At 39.3% G+C, this 27665-nt stretch overlaps 1 protein-coding gene across 2 annotated transcripts; it reads right to left on the reverse strand.

The window, feature by feature from the left end:
- Positions 1 to 9586: 9586 nt before the first annotated feature.
- On the reverse strand, positions 9587 to 17440 carry GDAP1 (ganglioside induced differentiation associated protein 1). 2 transcript variants are annotated; one of them, XM_009819565.2, is made up of 5 exons: positions 17320 to 17440; positions 16634 to 16807; positions 12909 to 13003; positions 12331 to 12445; positions 9587 to 9997 (listed from the first exon to the last, which is right to left on the reverse strand). In XM_009819565.2, the coding sequence occupies exons 1-5, from the start codon at positions 17423 to 17425 to the stop codon at positions 9615 to 9617; spliced, it is 873 nt and encodes a 290-aa protein (XP_009817867.1). In that variant the 5' UTR covers positions 17426 to 17440; the 3' UTR covers positions 9587 to 9614. The 2 variants fall into 2 exon arrangements, with proteins under 2 accessions (XP_009817867.1, XP_059671485.1); XM_059815502.1 differs by lacking the exon at positions 16634 to 16807.
- Positions 17441 to 27665: the final 10225 nt, after the last annotated feature.

Consider the following 27665-nt stretch of genomic DNA (forward strand, 5'->3'; position numbering starts at 1 on the left):
GAGAATTAGACTGATATATTCTTACAGGCAGTCACAAAAGACCATTGTGTTACAGTATTCATGTATCTCTGTCATTTAAGGTCTGGAGAATTGGCATTCTCCTTTGCAGATTACTGCAAGAAACTTTCAGTTATGTTTATGAGATAGAATTGGAGCCCAAAGTGTTGAAGATACGTAAAGTTAGAAATAGGCATGAATTTTCCTCATGGAAAGCTAGGAAATACCAAAAGTATCTGTCATATCAATTACAGCTAGTGCCAAGCAGCTATTATGACCCAGAACCATGCTTCAGTGCATATAAAGCTTTATCAGTTCCTTGCTTTCTTAAGCTCAGCAAGAGATTCCTTTAAATTAAACCATTTTGGCAGGCAGAGTCAGTATGTGCAACTCCAAACGTCCTTGCACTAAGCACTGTAAACACAATTTGTGGCAGCATTGGTATAATAGGCAACATTAAAATAGGTAATTATTTCATGAAACGACAGAAGTCTGTCTACAGTTTTGCCCCTTATTCTTTTCTTAAAGCGACACCAACCCCCTCCCAGTTTCCCTATTTCCATAGCCATAGCTGGGACTCCACCAGCTCTGGTGAAACTGTTAAAATAAGAAATCATTGTGGGTATGTTTTTCTCATTTGTGACACTAGTTATTAACACAATGATATTGTAATATTACAGTATTACTACGTTAGTGAATATACCTCATTTACTTTTGTTAAGCACCTTCAGACTGCCAAATACCCAGCATTATAGAAGTACAACATATAATCGTGACACAGTAACATTCGACATTGTCAGCCTCCTGCTCCACAATCCAATTCTGTGGTTGAACGTCAACAAGATGCAACATCACACAAAATACCCACAGCCAGCAGGAGCCTGGGGAACTGCAGGTTATAGGGCAAACAGCCCAGATCAGAACCAGTCCTGTACAAACAAACACAAGATGAAGGACTGCAGTGTAGCAGAACAAAACTACTTTTGAGGCAAGGTCCTGTGATGAGATTAATTATAATACATGCAAAACCATAAAATTTGTTAACACCTAATAAATCATTAATGGACGTAAGCAGGGAAATTACTTACTCATATCTTGAATTAGCGTTTTAAACTGTGGCTGAAATACAGAGTATCTCATTAAGCAGAATCATTATTGAATAAGTCAATGAACGTAATAATAAAGCTTGTTTCCTTGCATGTTGAACACCCAACAAAGAGGTGTCCAGATAAGCTCTCACACACAGTAAGCAAAGTCTCTACCCGTTCATCAACAGACTACATCCTGTGCCTGCATCTCCCTCACGACAGTATTGCACACATTGCAGTGTAGCACTCTTATCAATCAGGTGTGGATTTATTCTTTATTTAAAAAAAAAAACAAAACCAAAGCAAAATCAAACAAAGCATAAACCTTAGGGTTATCAGCCTGCTAATGTAACTTACCATTTCAGGTCCTCTTTCTGAGTCTCCATTGCTACCTTCCCCATCCTTTTTGTCTCCCATAACATAATGGTGCTGAAGCGTGTCAGTGTGAAGTGTTAAGCTAAAGCCTGCATTTCAGAACTAATTCTTGCTATGGTAAAAGCTTAGCCTCTCTTTTACAGCCCTTCCTCCAGAGAAAGCTCTCTTGGTGGTCTTTTATGCAACGTAATCTTATGTAAGAACCAAAAGACCTTTTACAGTTTTGGAGGACCAAGGAAAGGTTTCCAGTCTTCCTTCAAGACAGTTAGTCTGAGGAGAAGAGAGATCTCCAGTCTTTAAATAATAATACCTCCCTCTTTACTTAAAGATGCATGCAGGAAACCTCATGGTTGATCTGACCGACATCTTGTCTCTATTGCCCCTGCTCTGCAGAGGCTGTCTTTGGGCTGCCTTGAGAATTTCTAACATAAACTTACAACACTGGCTCTAAAATCATGAGCATTCTTTCTTCTCCCCGTGTCTTTCAGAGCAAGATAGGAATATGCTTTTCTTCATAAATACATCTTCAAGCCATTCTCTACACAAATATAAGCACAAGATATAAACTTTTTCCTGATTTCAGGTCTCCATATGCAAGCCTTCTCCAAAGCATTATCCCTGGACTGACAACTGATATAGCCATTGGCAATACAGCCTGTGTAAACACCCAGGTATCCTCTCATTCCAAATTAGATAGAGATGTTAGGGACACGTTAGGCATCTAGCTGTGCAACCAGCTGAGTATAAGTATTGCCACCTCTTGTCTTGGGTTCGAACCTTGGTTTGCTTCTCTTCCCACATATCACACCAGGCTGGGGGACTGCAATGGACTTCTGTCAGTTGCTGCTGGACTTCTACCTCTGCGTGCTGTTACAGATGTGGAACCACAGTCTCAGCTGATGTTGCTGGTGTTGCTGTTCTGCCAACCATTTTGGGAGTATTTGCATCTTTTCCTTTGCACAAAAGGATCCTGAGAATATCTTATAACACGTAAGAATGGGCAGGACTCTTATCCAGTATGATATTCCTAAGAAAATTAACTAAGCATAGTTATTTTTTTTTTAATATATATATACATAAAAGAGAAATCTGTTATCTTTTTATTTGCTGGAGCTTTCTTGTATCACGATCACAATTTGTTGTTAACAACAGAAAAATGAAGTCAGCTATAGCTTTTTGGTTCTCTTTCAAATCCAAAGAATAAAAAATTTACGATGCTGTTCTGGAATCAATCCTAAACATACATTCTTGGACTTGTTTTAAAAGAATTCTTTATTCCAAAAATAACTCCGTATTCCCAGATTTTTGATTCAGTACATGCTGCGCATATTAAAAGCTTAAACAGCTTTTAAAAGCTTGAGCTCCACATATATCCTTTGTTTCAGAAAGGTATTGTGCAGCTTTCATTGTCTCTGCAACAAATAGGTTGATTAAAACAAAACTTTTCAAGGCAAAGTCTTAAAATGTGATTCATGGCATAATGACTTTAAAATCAAATTCAGATCCGATGTAAGTAGATGCACCACTAAATTTTTTGTAACAATGATTCATACCAGATCTGAATCTGGCTCTTGTGTTAGAAACTGAAATCTTGATACCTCCATTACTGCAACATCGGCCAATTTTGTTTCCTCTGTAACTTTTAGTTGCTTCTGCCTCTGTGTTTTAGAGCGCTCTAAAATTCAGCACAATGGAAGGGTGCACAACTGCTTAAGGCACCAGACTTGGACAAAGAGCATCTGGCCTCATCTGTTACAGACTTCCTGTGAGATCTTTGTCTCTGGAGCTATTTCTATTAAAAGATCTGAAAATCTAAGCAGTACGCCCTTCTACTTTTACTGCCTCTGGGTCCGGGGTACAATCCAGATCTCTAGTTTGGTGTCTAGGCTTGTGACAAGGTGTCTGGGCAGAGTTACGCCATTCAAAGCATACACTTTCACAGTACCTTTCTGAACAGCAGTTCAATTTAAGTATCTGTATTAGGAAGCTGGCTTCACCACACGTTCAACACAGACAGATACTCCTTCATAATGTTTCCCTCCACTGATTTCAATTAAATAGTTGAAGTAATATAGAACAAATAAGTCCTGTGAAGAGGCAATCCAAAAGCCTCTCTCCACCTGCAGAAGAGCCACCCAGAGCTGGATCAGAAGAAACGGTGATGGAGCTTCTCTGGACACTTTCTTCTCTGGTTCATTCGGGCTCCAGAACCTGCAATTCCCTCCCCTTCACCAAACCTGTGTTATGCACATAAATATATTCTTTCCAAGAGGTCAGTATTTGCTAACTGCTGGCTTTTAAACATAGCTGGCAGAGGAGGCTGTGAGGCAGGCCCTGCTCTCCATAAAGTTGCTGAGTAACTGGCAGTCTCAGCCCTCCACGTGTTCAAACTACCTTTTGTCAAAGGAAATGCCTCTGACTTCTGCAGACAGACATGCTTTGTGCTGATAAAGAGCGAGCCTGACTCTGCAACTGCATAGGGCACTTATCCACGAGTGGGGAGTTTTCCTTTCTACTTCCGAGTTTTACCAACTTCAATACAAATTGGGGGAGAAGGACTTCACTTGCTGCAAGGTGAATGCCTCAGTCAGCAGATGACAGAACCAGTGGTCTCACACCTGGTCTGGTCCCATGAATGCCCTATTTTCTGCTGTTTAGGGAAACACGGGCACTACCTGTTTAAACGCGTGAAGTTAGGCAAATTTTCTGAAACAAACCTTAAATGAGCAATTTTCAGGATGGCAATTGTTTCTCAACAGCTAAAGCTTTTTGTCTAGTCTAAATGAAGTAGTATTCAGCTTCTAATCTGGATGATCAGCTAACAAGAAGCACCAAATACATTAATGTATATTCTCAAGTCCCTACATTCTTGATGTTACCAATGTTATCAAATACTACTATAATGCTATCAAAGTAAATAAGGACAGACAGCAGCCTATGATGTTTCATGTAGAAACAGTGAAGGGGAACACATACCCGCACAAAAATATGCTGGTGCCACAAGCAGTCTGACTCAATTCCCTCTCCACGTGCCCCGCACTTCTGCCTGAAAAGCAATTTCCTTTAGAGAAGCTGTTTCTCTTTGGTTCTTTAGCCATAGCCAGGCATGCGAAGAACCTCTCCTTTACTCCCTTCCAGGCTGATGGTGGGGATTATACCTGCCTTCACAGGGATTTAGACAATGTCCTCAGTCCTGCAAAGGATCTCAAAAATTGCACATAATAAAGCACTGAGTTTGAGCCATAAAGGATGATTCTCATTGTGTTAATTTGAAATAAATCAACCAAATTTTCATCATTTTAGCTTTAGAGCTGGATTTTATAAATATATATAATATACATAATTGTCAATTAGCCATTTTTAGCAGAAGATATATGGAAGGGATATATAGGGGTATTATATAGAATATATAAGAATGAGATCAATATATATTAATTTAGAAAGTAGATTAACATTGATTTATGCTGTTATGTATCAGCTTACACAATACACTTTTATACAATTATTTATGAGTATTTTAAACTGTAGTAAAAATTAATGCTTATGTAAAGCTAAAATGGAAATAGCTAGGACTACAGCTCTGCAAATTCCAACAGATTCTTCCCACAACACTAAGCTTATCCACTTCCAATAGTTAAGCTTATCCACTAAGCTTAACTATTTTATGGTGCAACATTTTTAACTTCACATTAAATAAAGCACCACAATTGTAACTTAGAAAGAAAAACAGAAAGAAAAATGCTACTGAAGTATTGTATGAGTGAGTTAACAGTATTGTAAGAACTCTGGCTTCTGGAATTTCCTGAGTTTTGAGTGCCTGACTTTGTGACTTGGTACTGCACCAAAAGTAAAAATTTCTTTTTAAAGAAAGGAGGGAAAAAAAAACATGTTTTGTTTGGGATTTTTCTACATGCTTTTGACTCCTTAGCACATCTTATAAATTGCCCAAGCACAATCTTACACCTCTTTGTCTAACATCAGCTAAACAGAGAGATAAACTTAATAAGGAGGCCTCAGTAAAGAATAATCTGTCATATGCCTTATTGCAGAGCACAGTGTGCTCCAGCTAGCTAGATCCACTACTTTTCACCTACTTTCTGCCTACTGCTATCCCTAATGCTCACGATTTAGGGCATGCCAATCTGCTCTCTAAACCTTAGTAACTCCTTGCTCTCATAAAATTAAGACTTAAGTAAAAAATGCCTTTAAAAATGTGATATACAAAAGTGGATGTATAGCTATGTGAATCTGGACAAGGTATTTATTATACCTGCTGTACCTTCCTGTTCACTTTTGCTCCTCTTGTCTGTTTAGACATAAGTTTTTCACAGCAAGGGCTCTGTGTATACTTCTGATTAATGCTAACATCAAGGCTACCTCAAAGTTGGTCCATAGACCATGGGTGTCATAATGTCCTGAAACTCAAGTCCTACCAGCTGTCTACCTGATCCTAGCAGCTCTGCTGACTTTTGAAATAGTGAGAGGAAATGCATGCAAGCCTCAAGTACTGTTGTCTATTCCTCTGCTCAACAAGGAGGGAGGTCCAATGCAGACTGCTACCATGCAAGATTAGAAAAAAAAAATAAAGCTTATGGTTGTGGCACACTGTTTGGTCTCATTAAGGACAATGTCAGTGTGGACACAGCTTACGTGTTTATCACGCACCTTACAGAAGGAGACCCAGCTTCTGCAGCTCAACAATGTAAGCCAAGAATCAGGGCCACATTCAGAAAAGAAGTGGAGGTTTTTTTGGTATGGATTAATCGAAAACACAAAAATTGCTTGCCCTTCTTCTTTAAATGGGCTTTTTACATCATTAAATGGTTCTGTCGAGCGTCATGCATATACAGCTCAGACAGACAACCAAAGAAAACTATCATTGTAAGTGTTGTTTCCAGATACATGCAAGGCAACCTGCTGAACACCTTTTAAACTGAAAAATCATAGGCATCTCTCCTTGAATAGCGTCTAACTCCTCACAGCAATGCTGTGTGATCCCCAAATGTGCTTTGTTTTACTGATACAGAAGACATAAACCAGTCTAGAAAGTGGTCTTAGAATCGATGTTTATTGTGCAGGTCCCACATACAAAGATATGATATGAAACATATATGATGTGTGATATGAGAGCAAACAGTAAATGAAAACAGGAAGATTGCTTGTGTATGCAATCCAGTACACAGAAGTACCACAGCAAAGAAAGTAAGCCAGGTTGAAAAGAAACTTTACAAGCACCACACAAAAGCTATCCGGCACAAAGAGCCATATACAGCATATGTGCTTGTAAATCTCATCCTGTTTTGAGGAATTTAGTCATGGATAAGCCTTTTGCTGCCACCTGTACAGAAATCGATATTCCACAGAGTACTTCAGGGCAGTGACAATAAGCAGACTATCAAATAGTTGAACTAACAGACATGAATTAGACTAGGGATCCAAACTTTTCCACAGTAAAAGTTTATCCACATACATTCCTGCAGATAACAAGTTTAATTGCTGTTCAGTGACATTCATTGTAATGTGAAATATTATTTCAACTTTACGCTTTTATTTATCCAGTGTAGAAACTACACACAAGCATAAATAATAGGTACCAGAGAACCAGCCTCTTGCAGACCAAAGCAGTTGTTTCAAGAGCTCTTGCGAGACTGCTAGTCTGATGAGGACGCTCACATCCATCTCCTGCTAAGACCAGGAACAGTTTATTTGAAAACTAGTGTTTTCCAGCACATCTCAGAGGCATGCCAAAGTGTAGCCCTGGAGGACCACTGACATCTGGTGGTCATTTCAGTCCTTCCCAACAGTACCTGCAGCTCTGGGCAGGCAACGAGTGCTAGCTGAAGCGCAGAGATCATTGAGGTTTTGGGGGGGAAGTAAAACTGCTTCATCGATAATTAGCCTGTATCACATCGATAATTAGCCTGTATCACAACCCACAGGGCTGCTAGTGTGAACTAAACGGCACACCTCTGGGAATATCAGTGTTCTTATCTAGAACTAACACATTAAAAAAAAGAGGAAGGAAAAGGTAAAATATAAATTAATTCTAAAGAAAACTAAGTCATACACATTGAATTTTACCGTGACTTAATCAGATCATATTTTACAGATGGCCTGACAGAAATACATGCCAGGGAAGCGTTAAGTTACAGGCCTTACTCTGTGTTTATTAACTTAGTGGAATTTGCGGGTTACAAGTAAATGCAGATGAACTGCAATATACAAACAACAAACTCAGTTAAACCTCCCAGGACATAAATAGCATTGTTGGATTAATCTTACTCTAGAGATAATAAAGCTTTTCTAAATAGAGCATATTTAATTCAACAAGCTCTTGAGAACAACTGGGTCATGAAATAGAATTATATAAAACTGTTTTTTTGACCAAAAAAAGCATTGTTTCCTAGGTAAGATGTTTCTTATTACTGAAAAGGAGCAGAGATTTAGGTCTTCTTTTCTAGACAACTAGCACAATATTAAATTAAATGCAGGAATATTCAATAATTTTATCCATTTTGATATCTGCTAGATGGTGAGACTGCCCAGACAGAAACTGCCTCAGTTGTCTTCAGTAAACTTGAGAGGATCTTCTTGACACTCAAAAGCAATTGTGCAGAGAGACCACAGCCACCAGCACTGGATCTAAAATGTACTTAGGCCTGCTAGAGCTGGTTGTTGATAGGCAAACATTTAAAGCTACGTTTTGCTTGTTGCAGTTACGTACAACTTGTAAACGAAACTCTGAGGCTTTCAGACATTCACCAAGAATACAAAAACCTTACTAAACTGTCATGAGAATTTTCAGCCCTTCCCAATTGCTTTCTTGCTGCAAAATTATTCAAAGTTTACTTCCAGGTAAATGTGCATTTCTCATTGAAACGGGAGCTCAGTTCAAACCTAATAAAACTCTCAGTATCTGCTGAGTAGTGGGAAGCAATCAAAGTGTTTTTCTACACCTTTCCTACGTGCTACAAGAGTGCAGCTTTGCAAAAAATCTGCAGTACAAATCCTCAGTCTCCAAACTGACCTATATTTTTCACCTACCACCAATATGACACTTCTCCATATGTAAACAGATTGCTAAATTACAATTTCACCTTCAACCTAGGCTATGTAACCAGATTGAAAGATAGTGAACTATTTTAAATTACTTTTACAAAATGCCTTCTTGTGCATACGTTTTCTAGTTGGCTGTGGCACATTGTGGGCAAACATTTCACAGAGGCGCATGCAATTGCTAACACAGCCAAGTAGTGTGCAAAAAAATAGCCAGTGCTCCGAGTGGAAACAAGAAAAGGTACACAGGACACTAATATAGAGAAAACTGGATCAAGCCACTGCAGTGAAAGCAGGAAATGTGCACTGCGATAGTTTGGTTTAACTCAGCCAGGGCTTGTAGCTGAGCTGGGTACCCGGCTGGGCCAAAGGCTACCCAAAAGGCTTTCAAAAGACAAGTGTCAGGTTTTTCACTCCCGTTCGTATTTCAGCAGAAGTCTAGCATCTGTTGACCGCAGATGCCTCTGGAGAATTTCACTCGTGTGGCCCACAAATCACTGATGTTCATGTGTGTTTCAGGTCTCTTCCTGTACTGCTGCATGAACACACAGTGATAAAAGTGGCTCCACAAGACTACTTTTTAACACATTGCTAAAGGTCCAACTGCAAATCAGTAGACATTAATCAGTACAGAGACACTCCTATACACAACAGGCACAGAGCCTATGTTCCACCCAAATCCTACTTCAAGCATTTAAAGTAAGTGCTATTTTCAGTATTTCAACAATGCTGGTTTTGCACAGTAATGCATTTTACCCACAGTGAAAAGCTGTCACATTGCTGCATACCTATTAAATAAAAGCATTATAATTAGGTCAGCTACTGGGTAAAGGAGACAACCACTTTAACAAAGCACTGTCACAGCCCTTATAGGTGCTTGCCTGAAAAGAAAGTCTCTTCTTGTCTTTGTTGTCCCCCCAACATATATTTTCCACAAATATCTTGGCATTGCCAATCCAATTACACAACAGCAGGAGACGATTACTGTGTGACAATGTTCTAATTCACAGATGTAACTTTCTTCTACATTTGTATTTTACCGGGGATATTTTCCTGGAGGTAGAGATGCCCTCCATTCACCACCAGGGACAGACAGGTCTAAAAATAACTTTGCCTGGTTCTAATCGATAACATTATGTTGGCAAACCTCTTCCGAAGACACATGAAAGCAAGATAACCCATTCCCGCCAACGTGCTGACCAGCAGGGTGGCGCCGAGAACCCTGGGTGCCCTTTTCTTGGCCACGCGGAACGCTGTTGGCAGAACGGCTGAGATTAATATATTGTTGACATGTCCTAAAACTTTGTAAAATGCTTTTCTCTTCAGGACACGCTCATAATAGGCTTCCAAGTTGGGCCGCTTTCCGTTTCCCCAGTTTCTTCTTGCTAATCCCAGAAACTTCAGGCGATGTAATGTGACAGCAAGTGATACATCTGCCAGACTGAAGAAATCACCACAGAGCCAAGGCTGATTTTCATCTTCTAAGCAGAGATAAAACATAAAGAATTAGGAGCTAATGGAATACAAGCACATGTAGAAGCCTCCATGGGCTAACATTTAGTTTAGTGCTATTTCAAAATGCTGTCTAAGAAACACCATCAACACTTCAGCTAAGATAGGACTTTAATCAATGAACATTTTACTTATCCCTGTCCATTCTTCACAAAATATTGTAAAGTCCTAGGCTCAGCAGCCTGACCTACATTTGTTAAGGAAAAAAGAGCCACATTTCAGGTTCGTAAATTAAAACCCACAGTAAACACGTATTTTCCTCAACTACATTTCTCAAATCTGGATTAAACTAAATAGGACTGGAAAGGAGGAAGGCAGTTTAGCTTCTACTGAAAAGCTACCACTTGCCTGGAGAATTTATCATCTTGCCTGTGTCACTCAGCTCTATGGCATTCACTCAAGAACTGCTAATTTGCTGGAGACTTTCAAGTCAAAAAGAAACGGATCAGATGACTGACCTGCACCGAACACACCAACTCAGCGAGAAGGCAGTTTGTCTACCCGTCCTTACTTTGTGCCTCCTAGACTCCAAACCATGGGTTTTTTACACTGAGAAATTTGAGAAGCGATATTGATATTCACACTGCCCACCATGAGTCAGGAGCACAGATGGAGATCCCAGGCTCCCTCTCCAGTCAAAGGAAAGAGGTGAATCTTCCTGCGTTGGCAGGCACTGCAGGCAGCATCACACCTCTAACTTCGGTGATCTGAATCACCACCACCTGAAAGGGCTGACCTGTACTGACTACACAAAGACCTTTTGAAACCCAGGATATGAAAAATGGTAGGTAGCATAGCTGCCAGCATGAGTACTCTGCTCCAGCCTAGATCTCAAACAGGACTACACCGTTCCCTCCTCCTTAGCAACCTTTTGCAGTTTTTCCCACACAACAGGCACACAAAACTGCTGGCATGAACATTCAATAACACCTCTGTGGAAACAGAGAAATTTTGCAATGTTCCTTTCAACGCATTTGCCACCAGAGGAAAGCAACAGTTTGGCACACCGCTGGTACCCATCCATTTTGACTGGTTATGCAGTTCTGGAAGAAAGGCCTCTGCAGAGAACGAGTGTATCCCATGTTGCTGGAAGGATACCTGGGGATTCATCCGGTGCATTAAGTAACTAAGATGATGGAAAGGAAGACCAAAGAAGCTAATCTGTGCAAAAGAAAGATGGCTGCAGTGGCAGCAGCAGTAAGTGAATAAGGGATTTGAGCAGTAGCAAGAGAAGCAGAAGCTCAGAGGTTGACCAGGACCTGGAGAAGCATTGTTCACAAACCTCAAAAATGTGAATACCTCAGACAAAATTCCAAGAGGCAGGTAACAGCCATATGTTTTACTAAATCCTGTGATCCTGACAGTCTTCATAAGTTCATCAATATTGTATCAGCTGACTCCTTCAAAAGGCTGTTTAGCAGAGAAAGCAAAGGGGCTGCTGGAAATGGTGACACACTTAGTTTGCTGAACCAAATCCTGCCATCCCTTGTGAGTTAAAACATCTTCTGTGATTCTTTTGCTGTTGAGTCAGTAGAAAATTTAACCTAAATTTTCAATTGCTGGTTCAAATCTACTGTCTTGATAGTAACTGATAATTATCACAACAGCTATTTATAAAGCCAAATGCAAAGAATTATGATTCGAGCAGATGCAGTTGATATTGACCCATGTTTCATGCAGCTCCCAGTGAAGTCAGAGGAAGGAGTCCTATTAGCACCACTAGGAGCTGGACCAGACTCTGAATAAGCAGAAGACTAATCCCATTTAAACAAAATTCAACTTTCATTTGGGTGGACGGCACGTAAACACCACTGCTTTCCAAGAGGGTGGGGGAGGGGGGTTGCTTCATGATTAGAACACTTACCCGGATTGCTAATTCTGCATGTATCGCGAATATCAGCATAGTATTTACACAAGATTGTAATAAACCCATGTTAAACATTAAGGTCTTGATCATTGTAGTGAACTGAGGCATACAACTACAACATCAAGAATAACATTCTGTAGCTAAGGTTTTTCTTATTTTGTTGATAAAATACTGCAGAATTGTGCAGCTAATTACAGTCACTACGCTGAAAATGTGATCAAGCACTCTCATAAGACAGTGAGAACTGACTGACAGCAGCAGTAAACTAAACCAGTATTTAAAACAGTATTGATCCCTCTGTGATGTTAGATCAGTATATGCTAAGAGTATCAAAACGGATACATTAAGACCAGTTCTATAATAGTGCTGTCAACAAGTTTACTCAGTCTCCCCAAACATAAGCATCAACAGAATCTAGCAAGAATAAGTCCTTACCGGGTGTCTCCTCATTTCGCCGCTGCAATTCAGTCTCAACCTGATCCAAAACTTTTTCCAGTTCATCCAGTATTTTCTTTAGGTATTTTATATTATCATGATCCAGCAGTTTAGACTAAATATATATACAGGTTAGTGTTTTGATCATTGTACAGAGTTTACACTTTTATCAGAGAAACTTTTACTTAGACACTGCAGTGCTTATTCATAAAATGTGATTATTTTCTCCATATAGTCAACTAGATACCATTTGGATACTGGTGACAAGTCAGATAACAGAAGAAAAACATTAGAGATGCTAGATACCGAGGTTTGCCTCACCCTGCAGGTTGCTCAACAGCCCAAAACCAGCACTGATGTATACTTACCTTTGAAGTCAGTGGGACCAGTCCAATACTTCAGCACACACTTAAAGCGTGTAGCTGATCTGGGGGACAGACTGCTTCATGACTTGTAGGGTTAAACCACTGCATGACATTACTGGTAATGACAGGTGAAACAAATGTTTACATCGTGACAGAAAAATCTGACACTAACAAGTTCATAATAAAGGGGGGTAATACAAAGAGTTTTCTTACTTTAAGACGCTTCTGTTTTGCTATATAGGCATCTTGAAGGTCTGGATTTTCTTCCGCAAGTTTCTTCAACTCTGATTCTGTGTTACTTATTTGGCCTGATACAGAAAAACAAAGGAATGACATTAGATATCCAAACAGGCCCATAACGCAATCCATGGGAACCAATCAACAGCTTGTGTACAAATATCACACCAAACAAATGGGAAGTGGTACTTCAGAGAAACATCACCACCAAGTTGGGATTCAAAAACATCATGTTTTGGAAAACTTAACTGCTGCATAAATTGACCCCACCACACCTTCTGCGCATCAGTTTGCAATGAAATCTATAAAGTGGTGATCTGTCAGGCAAGAATGAGGAATCCTTGTTAATATTTTTTTTTTCATTCAGATAAAACCATTTGGCTGCCAAAAACTGTGCTAAATCCATGAAATTCTACTACAAATACCTTAGGTCTCTGATGTTTTTGTACCTCAGGTCCTGGGTTCCTAACACACTTCTTGTGCTGTGAAAGTGCAGATAGGCCCATACTGAGATTTACTGTGGGTCACTGTAGGTCACATGCATAATTCCACAGCAAAAGCCTAAATACCACTGAATATGGAAACAAGGTGTTTTCAGTTAGCTAAAATATGACACCAAAATCTATGATCCCTTTTGGAAATATTGATTACAGAGCATATGGATGTTCTAGAAAAACATTCATTATATGACTTAAAGAAGGAATTATGTGAAAAATTTAAGATAATTTTACTGATTTCTACTACATGTCTATAGCCTTTTCTCTCCTTAAAATAGGGCTTTGCTTGAAAATGCCGTACTTGAAGACCTAGAGTACCAAAAGATAATGAATAAGAAGTTACCTTCTAGAAATAAATATTTCCAGTAATAAACTGAGAACAAAAGAATAATCATAGGGCATGAATCACCTCTCACTTGTGCTTGATAACTAAGATTAGTTCCAATTAAGTCTTATAAATTAAACTGATAAAAAATTCTTGCTAGAGAATAATGAACTCACTGTTTTATATATTCTTTGTTTCAATGTGGTATGACTGTGAAAGCCATCTTTCAACATAGTATATGAAGAAACTGAAGGATCTAATCACACAACTAAAATCTCACATATGCAATTAATTACTTAATAGGATTTGGTATGCATAAACATAATACATAACTGGCTGGTGGCTTATTATATCTAGCACTCTGAAAAAGATCAGCTTGTCAAAGCTGAAAACTAAACCATCCGGGAGAAGTTTGAACAAGCAAAGGAATTGTCTAGGTAGGAACATCCACAAGCTAGTCAAAAAAAAATGCCTCAAATCAAGAAAGCAGGCTATGCTTTAAGTATAAAAAGATAAGGAAACATCGCAATTTAGACAAGTAGTAATTTCAGCTCTACCAGTATGAACGTGTGTGTGTAAACTGACAACAATTTATACCAACTAGAAGCTAGAGGGGAAGAATACATACAGTCAGCAGAACACAAGATAACGTTGTAAAGTGAACCGTAATAAAAGCACTAACTATTACTATGTGAAAACAGAAAAACTATCAATAATGCCTACGAGTAAAGTACAATTTTTCAATAAACAGTTAGCACCCACATTGGGGGGGGGGGGGGGGGGGGGGAACAACAAACCCAGACAGTACACTGATATAAGAGAATAATTCATGCTATTACAGTAAAAAAAGAACGCCAATTTCTCTTGCTGAAATTACCCGTTCTAAATCTCTCCAGGTACTTTTTATAAAGAATTTATTTTTCAATAATCATTGATCATTGGACCAGCAACACTGACTTCTAAATACTTTGCAATGCCCAAGAAGTTTCCAGCAGACAGAAAGAAAACTAATTCTGCACTGATGTTTTATAAAGGATAACTCGTGCAACGATAAGAAAAACTACCTGCCTGACTTCACTTCTGACAACATAATGGCATGGCTAATAAGAGAACTGACTTGCCAAAAGATTTTAAGGAGGAGGGTAACACAGTTTGTTGGAAATAGAACTTCTCAAACTAACACAATATCATCTTTTATGATATTATGAATTTGGTAATAGTATAGTTGTATTACATTTCAAAGTGTCTGCAGTATGTGACTTTGTTCTACAGAGCATTCTAAAATGTCATACAAAAAAATCAACACGATATAAAGCACTAACATTGACAAAAAAATCAGAGATCCTACAGCATAACTGTAAACAGGGAATCGTCACCCCACCGTGTTCTTGGGATTTGATCCTTGTCGTAGAACTACTTAGTTCTTTCATAATACTTAGAAGGAAACATAAAGCATTAAAGTTTGCCATGATATAAAGACTAGCTGGGACACAAATCAAGAAAAAACATGGCACTTATACCCAATAATCTGGACTGACTGAGAAACTGGGCCTAAGCAACCAATCAATATTTCAACATAGTCCAATGTAAAATACAAATTGAAGCAAAAGTTACACGCCATGTCTCCTCGTGAGAGGGCTGTATGTTTGCAAGCAGTTCTGAAAAGCTAGACTGAGGTCATGATCCACGACCAGCTGAACAAGGATTCTGAGTGCAGTGCCGTGACTGAAAGTAACTCTGGAGTCCTTGAACATGCATAGAGTGAAAAAAAACCAAGAATAAAGAATTAAATATTTATCTCCCTATCTGACACCAAAGTGAACAGAATCTGCTGTCCAGTTCTGGCGTCCAAACCCCAGGGAGGGCAGGGGGGGCAGGAAAAAAAAAAAGAGCTATGAGAACTGAAATATTATTTGCCAAGGATTTTTCTGAATATCACTGAACATTGTTTAAAATAAGTATTTCTGCAAACTACTGGATTTGAAACAGGAGTTCATTTCAGGAGGTTCTCTGTTATAAAGGGGAATGGGCAACATAATCTACAGTTATTTCCTCTGCCCTTAACATATTTTTTCATGCAAAATTATTATGTATATAAAAGTCCATCAGGTAAAATACCGATCCCAAGGAAGTCAAAAGACATTTTACCATCAATTTTACCAGACCACTGGTTCATCCTTTATCCTGATTCTATAGTGTTGCGTTATTTGCACCCAAGATTTTGGGTTACATTGTGCTTCAACAACTTCCATTGGTCTGATGAACCCAAGCTACCTACTTCTTCACACTTCTTTTTTTTCTCCCTATCCCCAGCACCAAGTTGACACTAGTACATTCCTCAGACAAAAAGGGCCTGATGATTCTCTTATAATATATTAGATAAACAGACTCTGTTTCATTGAGGCTAATCTGCATTTGCACCACTTTGAGAGGAAAGCAATTGCTTTAATGTAATAGGTAAACTTATTACAAGTTTACAATCACAAAAAATGGGTTTTCTTCAGTGTAGTGGTTTGATGTGAGCAGTAATAGAGCTGTTCCCTAGAAATTGCTTTATAAGCATAAACAGCAAGATCAGAAAATAAAATACTCACAGCTGTCACAGCTGCCATTTTCTGTTACGCACAAGAAGCACATTTTCAATCATTAGGAAAATTAATTCCACAGACACCTCAGAAATGACACTTCCTCTTTCCCATTTTCAAATCATTACAGACTACAAAATCAATAAAAAGTATATGCACAAATTATCAAGGACTGCAACTAAAATTGGAAATCTGTGCTCAACAGATTCTGCTTAAGGTGCAGTGAAGACACAAGATGAATGTAATGCAACATCTTATTAACTGTTAAGCATTCAGAGCTACACCAGTACATACTACGAATTCTGCTGGTAGCATAGGCTGGAATCATGGAGTCCACTGTTAACTCAGGGTGCAGGATGCAGCCGTGCGTGTAGGCATCCATAGGCAAGGAGTCTAAAAGCTCTCTATAGTGTTGCACCCTTGGATAATACATGCTCCCTTCTTCTGGCATTAATTTTGGTACTTCCTCTGCAATGCAAAGTTGAAAATAAAGTTAAGAAAAGAAGAACCATGTAATTGACTAAAAGCAGTATTTCTAAACTTACTTTGGTTACATCCAACTGGCACAGATGACACAGTCACAGAGAGCTTCACTTGTTCCCAACCATAACTCAACAGTGTTACCACAGGTCAGAGAAATGTTATATATGTGTACTTCATTTTAAAACATTTGAATAATTCCAATTCCTATGCAGCAACCCACATAAACACGTATTTAAGAGGCCTTCGAACCAAAGAGGACAGTGGTAGGTTTCTACTTACAGCTGCTTGTAAAGGTGCTGAAGGCCTTCAGTTCATTTTAAAGGAACGCGGTTTTACCCCATACCACCAAGTATTAGGAGAGCCCATTTACTTGTGAGACCATAAACGCTTCTGGTCCTGAACGAACCAACACGCAGCGATATGGAGCTGACCCCAACACTGCTGCATGCTACGGGTACACCGGCAAAGATTTCACACCGAAACACCTATGGGATTACCATCTACAAACGTTGCTTCAAGGTAATCAATAATCTGTGTTGCCTCACAAATGATGTTTTCCCCATGGATCAGGACGGGTACTTCTCCAGAGGAATTTAAGCGCATGAACCATGGTTCGTTGTGCTCGCTCAGCGGCAGGTTTACATCGTGCTCTTCGCACTTCAGGGCTTTTTCGGCTATTGCCAAGCGCACCTGCAACGGCATCACCGGGGTCACCCCAGAAGCACTCCCCGGGGAGCTGTCCCCGGTCTGTGGAGCCAGCCCGGCCCGGCCCGGCCCGGCCCCGGCGCCCCAGCCAGCCCTGCCGCGGGAGCAGGCCCGCCGCGCTGCCCTCCCTCCCGCCCCGCACCCGCCGCGGGCAGGCAGGGGCTGCCGGCACGGCCCCGCCCTGTTCCCGCCGGCACCCCGGGAGGAGGCAACCCGGGGCCTGCCGGCCGCCGGCCCGCGCCCCCCTCACCTTCTGCGAGGAGAAGGACTGCGTCCAGTGGTACAGCACCAGCGGCGCCATGCCCCACGGCACGGCACAGCACGGCACGGCACGGCACGGCACGGCGCGGCGCGGCGCGCTGGACTGCGCTGGGCGGGGCAGGCAGCCTGCGCGGGCGCGCAGCGGCAGCCGTGCCCGCCCCGCGGCGGCCTGCGCTTGGAAATTAAAAGGGGATGCCGGGGGGGTACCCCCTTCGTCCCCACAGCCTCCCGCACTGCTCAGAGGACGGCCTTTCCTGAGGGGAAACCGCCTGCAAAACCGTCCGCAGCATCCCCTAGGGAAGCGCAGAAAGATGGATGCGCAGGTAAAAAGGTCACATGGCGGGACTTCCCCTATTTTTTTCCTTGAACAAGTACTTCCACTATGCATTTCAGGGACATTGGCATCACGCGTTTGGGAAAAAATGATAAATATTACCAGAAGTCATCCTGAATTGGATTCTATGGGCACAAACACTCTATTGCAAAATGCACTTAAGTTAGAGCAAGAAGAAACAAAGCTGTAGAATAATATACACTTCTTTTGCCTCCAGATGTGTTCTTTCATTTCAAGAGACAAGGCTTCTCAATTACTATTTTTTTCTAGACAAAATTAGAAAAAATGAACAATTTTGCAGGGTTTTTTCCTATGTGAAGCAGGGTCCTGAAAAGCATCTGGTAACAAACACTAGCTTCCATCATCAGAAAATGCTTCCTTTGTATCTCACACTGGAGATAGTTTAGAAGATGCAATTGCTGATAGTACGTGCCTTATTCATTAGACACTATCCGCTGCATCAGGGAGATGAGCAAACTAAAAACCATGGTGATATTACAGAGTCCAGAATATTGTTCTCTTCATCCTGACTGCTCGATCTGCAACAAAACCAACTACTTCAGGTGAACCTGATAACCCACTCCCACATGCAATTTCTATATACCAGCTGAATGCCACCATTAGTATCCTGAAGACCTGAACCTAGTATGTCGAGAGCTACATACCAACTACAAGTACATTTGATTTTAAGGGAGATTTTGACTAATATTAAGTAAGGCAATGGATTTAAGTCACGAAAAGAGACAAGGTAATGGACAAATCTTATAAATCAAAAGGGAAGAAACAACGAGCCAGCTTCCAGCCCCACACGTCACGCGAGTGGGCACAAAGGCAGCTCCGTGCCTTCCCCAGAGATTACTCCCAGCTAGAGTCATAAACAGAAGTAATCTCTTCAGAGGGGCAGGCGCAATGAGAGGCTTCTCACAAACCCCAGCAGAAAGTAGTCAGTGTGTTACTGATGGTAAATCCTACATTTTGGAGAATTTAATTTAATTGTAATTTGTGGAAAAGATGGAGAATGTGCTTAGAATTGATAATAAGAATGCAGTCAATGGAATGAGATAAATACATTCCAACTGGACTTACTTCTCTCCAAGATACAGGTCTAAGAGTGCTGGAATACTCCCTCGTGCACTAGGGCTTTAACCTACAACTCGCTGATACACGGGTATTCTCACAGGTCTCTACCTGGGTTGCAGTACAGTTCCTCACAGCTAGATCTTACTATATCTCAAGGCAAAGAACTGAGCATTGGATACCTCAGACATTATTTTTTTAAATTTACATGCACTAGACACTCGTTAAGTTTTTTGGGTTTTTTTCTTAATTTTGCCTTTGAATCAAAATGTTGTCATTTTGTCAGTTACCAGACAGACCATGGCTCCATTTCAATTCTCTTGTTCAACTCGTTAATTTAATATCAAACATGGACTTCTGAGTTTGAGTTATGTTTTGCTACCTGTTTTAGATGCCTAGAAAGGCAATGAAAGGTATCTCTCTTCTAACACAATAAGGGGAAAAGGACCGGTGAGAACTGTATTTCCTACTTCAGACTTTTCAGTAACAGAGCAGCTGCAATCCTACTCGGCTGTTTCCTTTTCCTTTAATCTTGTCATCAGTATCGCTACGGAATACCACCAGCATGGCCAGCTTTACTGTCCTGGCTTGCCAAACAGCAATCCAGCTGAAGGAGGGAGCGCAGGCAGCCTGCAGCGGGGAGCGCTTGCGGCTGGGCTCCCCCCATGCCCGGCAGGCAGCTGTTCTCACGACTGACCACACGAGGCCTCCCTTTTCCAAAAATACCAAGCAAAGCACCACTCCCTCCGGAGCTGCTGAAGAAGACAAGGGGCTGATGCCTTTTTCTTCAGGACGGCCACCTATCCATCCATCTATGTGTGATCCCAAGCCCCTCTACCTTCTCGTTCACCAAAAAAAGCAAGCAAAAGGCCCACGTTATGAAAAAGCTCACAGCATCACGGAAAACCTTGTCGCACGCACGTTTATGCAAAGTTTTACACAACAGAAATGAAAGTTAAGGCTCCGTAAAGGTACTTTTTAACGTGTAAATGTCATGAATACAATAGCAGCGCAAGGCACAAAGCCACACAACTGCAAACCCGACCAGCATCTTGGCACGTTGCTGTTGCAAGCAGACCGCTAGCACCGTGCGATAGATCACTTTTGTTACCATACAGATATTCTTGCCCTGTTTCTCTGCTTGGCCTCTCTTGGGCCTTTTTAGCATCCTGTACATGTTTACAAAAATATATATATATACACACCCCTCTACAAGTTTTTTTAATGCACATGTTTTTACATCATGGAAAGAAAATAACATTTACAGGTATTACTAATAGATAAGCAGTACCGAAATCAACTTAATAAGATGATGTATAAATTCCAGGTCAAAGATCTGGAAATCAGTATTCTGGTTGTTTTCCTCCTTACTTCACCACTCACTCCATGACACTGTCAGGAAACATATAGGCCAGATGTATCATAAAAGTTATTGCTGCCAGTAAAAAATTTACAATTTCTTTCTTATCAAATCAATTTTTTGTGTACCTAGAAAACCAAGTTTGATTAGATTACAGGGGGAAAAAAATCTTTTGCTTTTTTCTATGCAGCCAGAGCCATTATAGCTGAAAATTAGCTGGATTCTGTGTATGCATCATTGGCAGATGCATTCAATCAGTTCCAAGTGCAGAACTGGCCTAATTGACAGTGGTGCAGGAGTTAATACTGGTTGGGAAAGTAAGATGGGTTCTATTCTGGAGCTTCTGTCATCAATAGTTATTGGCTAAATTCCAGTTGCAGACGCTGCACTACTAGCGATGACATGAGTCAAAAACCCCACAGCACTGAATTCAGATACATAGGTGAGATTTAATATTGACACAAGAACTGTCTTTAATATGACTGATGAATTAGATATGCAACCCTTCAGAAACAATGAGAACGAAGTTACATCTTGACAGTCACAGTTGAGACTATCTATGCCCTAATTTAACTGTGTATAAAACCATGGAGGGATGCCAACCTAAGTAATTCTAGATAGCTGATGCATATTCTCAAGAAATATAATTACTGAGTTACCATTTACATCCAACAAAATCTACCTATTAATAGAACTTATTTAGTCACTTTCAAAGATACTTAACATATCATACTAGGTTTTCTTCAGGCATATCACCACAAAATTCTGCCAAAGTTTTCCCTAAATACCATAGTCCAACCTGTTCCATGCAGAAGCAGTTTCATATGTCAATACTTCAGAAATACTGCTTAATAATTAATTTTTCTATATAAAATGATTCTTAGTAGTTTTATAGTAAGTCTATTTCAAAATAGTAGTGACTGCATACATTTCTAGTTCTTGAGATATAACAAAAATATTCATTGTTCTAATGCTATAAAAACTTCAACAGTTGTGATGACTGGAATAAATTTTCCTGAAATAGTAGGCTTTTTAATCAAGCATAGAAATACATTTAATATATTTATATAAGGTGCAAAAAGAGCAATTTCTTAGCTATAAACCTTAAAATCTAGGTATTATCATTACAGCTTTAGCCACCCTATCACTCCTCAAGCTTTTATACAAACAGCATCTTCAAATTATAAAATCTAATATATCAGCCAAATTCAAAAGATCTAAAACATGTTTTTATGTACATGCCCGTGTTTGTTGTCTCTGTGCATATGTGTAATAGGCTGGCTAAGGAACTTGATCATTACTGAGCTATTGGAAACAATTCTGTCCCATCACTTCACATGCTCATCTTCCCTCATGTTATCTTAGATGTGTAACTAACTCACACAAATAAAAATTCCATTAAAAAGTTTTCCTGTGCTCTGTACCTCTGTGCACAACATCCAGGTGTTGAATTTTATACTGGTTTTAATCTAACAGTGATGACATTTTGTTGAGCAAAGACTGCCATCATGCTACATGTTTGCCCAGCACTGTCTAGCACATTGGGTTTTGGCTGCCCATTAAAATTCATATATTACCACAGCACAAACAATGAATGTAAAAAATAGTATCTTCCAGCTATTGCCTGTGGCCAAAACCACAGCATGCAACTCTGAGCTAGTAAAATAGATTATTCAGATGCTGAAACAAAGTCCACCAAAGTTAGTGGGGTCATTTGTACTGACTTCAATGGGTCATTTATCAGGTCTTAGGCCTGTTCAAATTCTACTACAATCACACTGCAAAATATAAAGATCCAGTAACTGGGATGACAACCAAGCACAGAAAGCCTTAAGGAAATCTAAGGGGTTAAATACAATTTTGTAAAATATTCGTTGAAGTCTCATGCAGTATTTTATTTGACTGGAAAATAATTTTAAAATATCTTTCCTGAAAGTATCTTTCCTTAAAAATTATAGAAATCAGATTCTTTCCATCCCTGAAACAAGCCCAAAGTTTAAGCATTTTCAAAAATTTCTAATAATCTTAGTTACACTTTTTATTGAAAATGTTGTGAAAACTTTTAATTTGTAAATTAGTTTAAATTAAACATTTGATCTTTTTCAGCCAACTGCTCACAAAAATAGTTTTAAAATACTTTAAAGGGTTATCTTGTACTTCCAAACATTTTCATTAACAAGTAAAAAAGTAGCTGCCACTGAGGAAGAGGCATTAGTTTTAACAACATTAATCATTAAGACAACACAAAAACATAGTTCTCATTTAAATAAGGAAATTCTTATTTCTTCAGCCTTAATTCTTGCTGTTTGCCTTTGTGCAAGCCTGGACTAAAAACCAAAGAGTAACAGGCAAAATATTTCAATTAGCCTCCTTGACCTCTCACTTCATGAAGACAGTCAGACATCCATGTTAGATGGAGGTCCGAAAAGATGCTTTCAAATGCTTAGGTCACCTTCTGTTCCAGAGCACCCTGCGCCAGCACAGCAACACGGCCGAAGGCTGTTCTGCTTCAAGCAAGAGCCACTCTGCGTCGTCCGCGGGCTCCACACCACTACAGGAAAATCATCAGGGCCCGCTGGGTAACCCGGCTCATGATGGCTTGTGGAGGAACAGGGGCCATAAGCATGGGTAGAATATTTTCTCTTACTGAGTAACAATTTTTTTTCCCCAATCTAAATCACATAAATTATGCACCACTATTGCAGTGTCTTTTCAAATTATAGTACGGCAGAAACAAAAAGGAAACTGTAGTGGTCAATTATGATATATCAATTTACGGTATTTACTGAATTTTGAAAGCTGCAGAAATTTTCATTAAGGTCCACTTCTCAGTACATCTGTATTAGCCAACTGGAGTTTTTATTTCCGCTATTTCCCAGTGGAGGGCCCTCCACATGCATGACTTCCAGAACCAGCTCTCATTTCTGTGTTTGACGAAGGACATCTCATAGTTCCCATTACACAACTTCCACTCTTCACAGACAGATACTATTCTGTTAGTCATTCAGACAGACTTAAATTTCTTCTCCTGTTTTTAACAAAACTGCTACTCCATATTTGATTGATAATTGCTCTTTGAGTTTTTCAGCCGTTTGACAAGTGTTGATGAAAAAGCACAAAAGAATTGGACTGTTAGTTGATACCAATTAGTAAACCCCAAACTAGAGTCCTGATCCAAACCGATTCAACTTTAATTTAAATTATTCTTTTAGTCTGTAGATTAGTCTTATTTCTTAAACATAGTTTAAGGAAGTATTTAGTAATCAATATTTGTGGTTTAGGTGTACTGACTAACAAGAAATGGTCAGCTCTCTTGCTACGTAGACAAAGGTATTTTGTGGCACCCAGGTATTTCCAGTGAAGTTAACTCCAATGCAAGTAACGATAATTTAAGAAACTGGGATTCTTTGACTTGATTGTTACAAACTATCTATGCCACTTAAAACCTTAAATGTTCAATGCTTGAAATAAAAGAACAGCAGAATGTAAAACAGCTGGACAAATTCATTATCAAATAGCACAAGGATATAATATTCACCTAACTCCTCTTGTAAGCAAGACCCTCATTTGTGAAAGTATAAATAGGACAAGATACAGTTTTGGGCAGCAATAGATCTGGGCACTGAATCGCTGTCTATGTTCTTTTGGCACTAACTGAAACATGCTGGCATGATTTTTTCTCAACTGCATAACGTCACTCACAAATAGAGAACAAATACCAGAGCTACTGCTCTGAAAACACACTTCCCTCGTCACATTTAGCTCAATGAGATTTTCTTAAGAAAAACAGATGTAGTGTATTAGTGCCAGCTGAAGGCAGTAATACTTGCTATTTAGCATTTACCGAGTTATCTGACAGAAAAAAAAAAGGCTATACAGAGAAAGGGATGAATTTAAATCCTGTGTGTAACTGATACAAATGAAAGTATGAAGTTGCCTCCATGCCCTGTGCAAGTGCAGGGGAGAAGCGAGTGCAGCAGGCGATGGTATGTGTCTGAAATAACAAACCCTTTCCACTAACACCCTAGCTAATGCACCGGGTAGGGAGGCAAAGCCAGAGGAGAGAAGCTGCAGAAGCTAAAGCGAGCTTTTCAAATTTTACAGAGACTCATAAACTGGTGGGGGGTTGGAGGAAGACACAATGCCTCAGTTTGATTCCTGTAGTATCCTATGAAGTCCAGTGGCCAGAACACAAAGGCAGAATTTGACTTGTGTGTTACAGTCCTCACAGAAAAGTACAAACATTAAAAAGACATAGAGGCTATATTAATAGAAGAGTCAATACGAACAGAGCTTAGGGACAAGGAAGTGAGAACATCCTTCTGGCCCAGCGGGGATAATCTATCATTTCAAGATGAAGACATTAACAGCATTTTTTTCTTGACCTTGAATAATTAAAATTTTCCCTCTAACATGCTAGATAGGCCACTGCCACAGACCTTCAGGGCTATCTTACTTTATTTCAATATATTGCACAAAGTAAGAAATAACTGGAAAAACCTGTTTAATCTCAGCCTCTCTCTGACTTCACTTAATAATACATTTTAATTCCAGTTTTGACATTGTGTATGACCTAAGACAGTTGAACAAAGAGATATTTTTCAGACCACAGTCTACCTTTCCTCTTCTACAAAAGCTTCACGCTTTAGTGGTTCTAAGTCACTGGAAAACATAATTAAGTTAACATGAAAAGGGAGTCTAACAAGAACACGGTTCATATCTTGGAGCAGTGTTTTAATACTGTGATTAAATTTGTATTCCCCCTAAATTGCATTTTGCTTTAACTCCCTGGCTTGTGATCCTGTTTCCTCCCGTTTTCTTGATGTCAGCTTCTTCACTGTTGGCAGAAGATCCCTCCGAACTGCAGCTGCATCTGTAAATGTTTCATCAAAGGCCCTGAACGTCTGGTAACCAGCAGACCCAGTGGGTGCTACAAATGTGATCTGGGTCTATCTCAGGGAAGAACAGCATGACCATATTTACTGCCGATGCTATTCTGGGGGCTGTATGACGTGCTTCTCCCCTCTAGCTGAGCAACGCTTGCCCGTTCATCTTTCAACACTCACTCCAAGCATGACAGGATGAAATAAAACAAAATTTACTGGTAGCAAGCTTACTTCCATATTGAAGACTTCCATTTTAACAACTTCATCATACACACATGCACACATGTGCTTATTTCAATAATCGTGTTAAACATTTTGTAGTCTAGGTAGATTAGACACTTAGGTTACATTTTTTAAAAATAAAACCGTAAGAAGATAAAGAAAAGTATTACTATATAAAATAATTCAAAGTAGTATGGAGGCACAAGCCTATTTGTCCCCATAAATCAAATCCTAACTCAGCTTGGTGGCAACACAGTAGCTCCAGCTCTGCACACCACCTCCAAACGTGGACAGCGGACATGTCTCCAAAAACTGTGAAAATAGGGCAGAAAAAATGCTGCATTCGTGGAAGCAGTTGTGCACATCGGATCACCTCTTCCAAATTCAGGCAAGTAGCTTTTAGGTATACAAACTGAAACTCACTCAGTAGCCAGCAGAATGAGCCAGGCACTTCCAGTGATTGATGAAACCCAACCTAGTGAAAGATCTGTGTAACACTTTGTAATAGAGAGAGGGAAAAAAACCCAACAAAATTTCAGATTAAAATGACAGGCACACTTTTCACACTTCAAATGTTATAATTTTGCTAATATTAATATATTTAAAAAAAAAAATCTAGAAACATGCCACTGACACCATAGGGCACAGAAAAGATCACAATTTTTTTCTTCTCTTAAGCCTATACAAATAAATTCTAAGCATTAAAACTGGAGAATCACAAAGTTGCATATTGCCCAATTAATACACTTTCTGGATACTGAAATTTTGAGTAGGAAAATCCTGATACCATGAATTTTCAAAAATGGCTGACATTTTTAAAATATTTCATTGGGCTCAATTTTCCAAATATGCTGAGTAATCAGCTGTTAAAAATCAAATCTCATTAAAAGTTTCGTTAGTTAGACAAAAACTGCAGTCTCAAACTTACACAAAACCAAACCATATCCCTTTATACAAGAAAACAAAACTGCAACCCCCTACTTCTAACTTTAGCATGCTGTATCACAGAACCACAGTCCTCCAGCTCTATTAGATTTTTTGTTTTCATGGCAGAATGTCATATAAGCAAAAATACCACATGGTTACATGTAGGTGAATTAACAAAAATTTTGCAGTCATATGAAACAAGTGATTTCAAAATTAATTTTAGTTCTCAAATCAGCTGAAATAAACTTTGTACCTAACATACCCAAGTATCATGCAGGTTAATGACATTGCTAAATTTTAAAATCAATAAACTAAAACATGAACTAAGGTGATCTCTACCATGGACTTTATAGCACAGCTGGTTTTAGGCATACCTACAAGACAAAGATTTAATGATAAATATGTGCCTAAGTGAATATAGTTGATTATTCTGTAAGTCAATTACATTTATTATGCAGTCAGACATAATATAACATCATATAACTGTTTTTTAAACACACTGTATTATTACAAAGATACAGATTCCATGATTAGAGCAGACATCGTCAGAGAAGGGGTATTTTTATATTCTGTATGAAATTTAATCTTAAACTTCACATGCTGAATACACAGTATAGTTGGGTTACAAAAGTTCAAATAATGGCTGCTTTTTCATAAAGGACCTATTGCAACAAGATCATAAACTTTTACATAAAAGGATTTTGTTTACTGTGACAACTGCAGTTACTAAAGGATGATGATTTGATAAAGAACATTAGGAAACCTGTTTTAGACTCCACACCTAGCATGATGTGTTTTCTACTAAAAAAAAATGTTACTTTTAAACAAAACTAAGTCTCAAAACCCTCCCAATCATACAGTTTGTCTTTAGAAGAAAGAATAATGCAAATACTAATTTGTCCAATGTCCATCTCGTACTTGCCAGAAGCACAGATACACATAACGTATTCACATGCAGAGCTGCAAACACAAATCCATGTGACTTCACCAAAAGCAGGGCATAAAAACTGTACTGCACCTGCGGAATACAGAGAGCGCCATCCAAAAATTCTACTTTGGTGGTTATGTCTT

This window comes from Gavia stellata, chromosome 3 (assembly GCF_030936135.1).
Source record: "Gavia stellata isolate bGavSte3 chromosome 3, bGavSte3.hap2, whole genome shotgun sequence".
NCBI classification, from domain to species: Eukaryota; Metazoa; Chordata; class Aves; order Gaviiformes; family Gaviidae; genus Gavia; species Gavia stellata.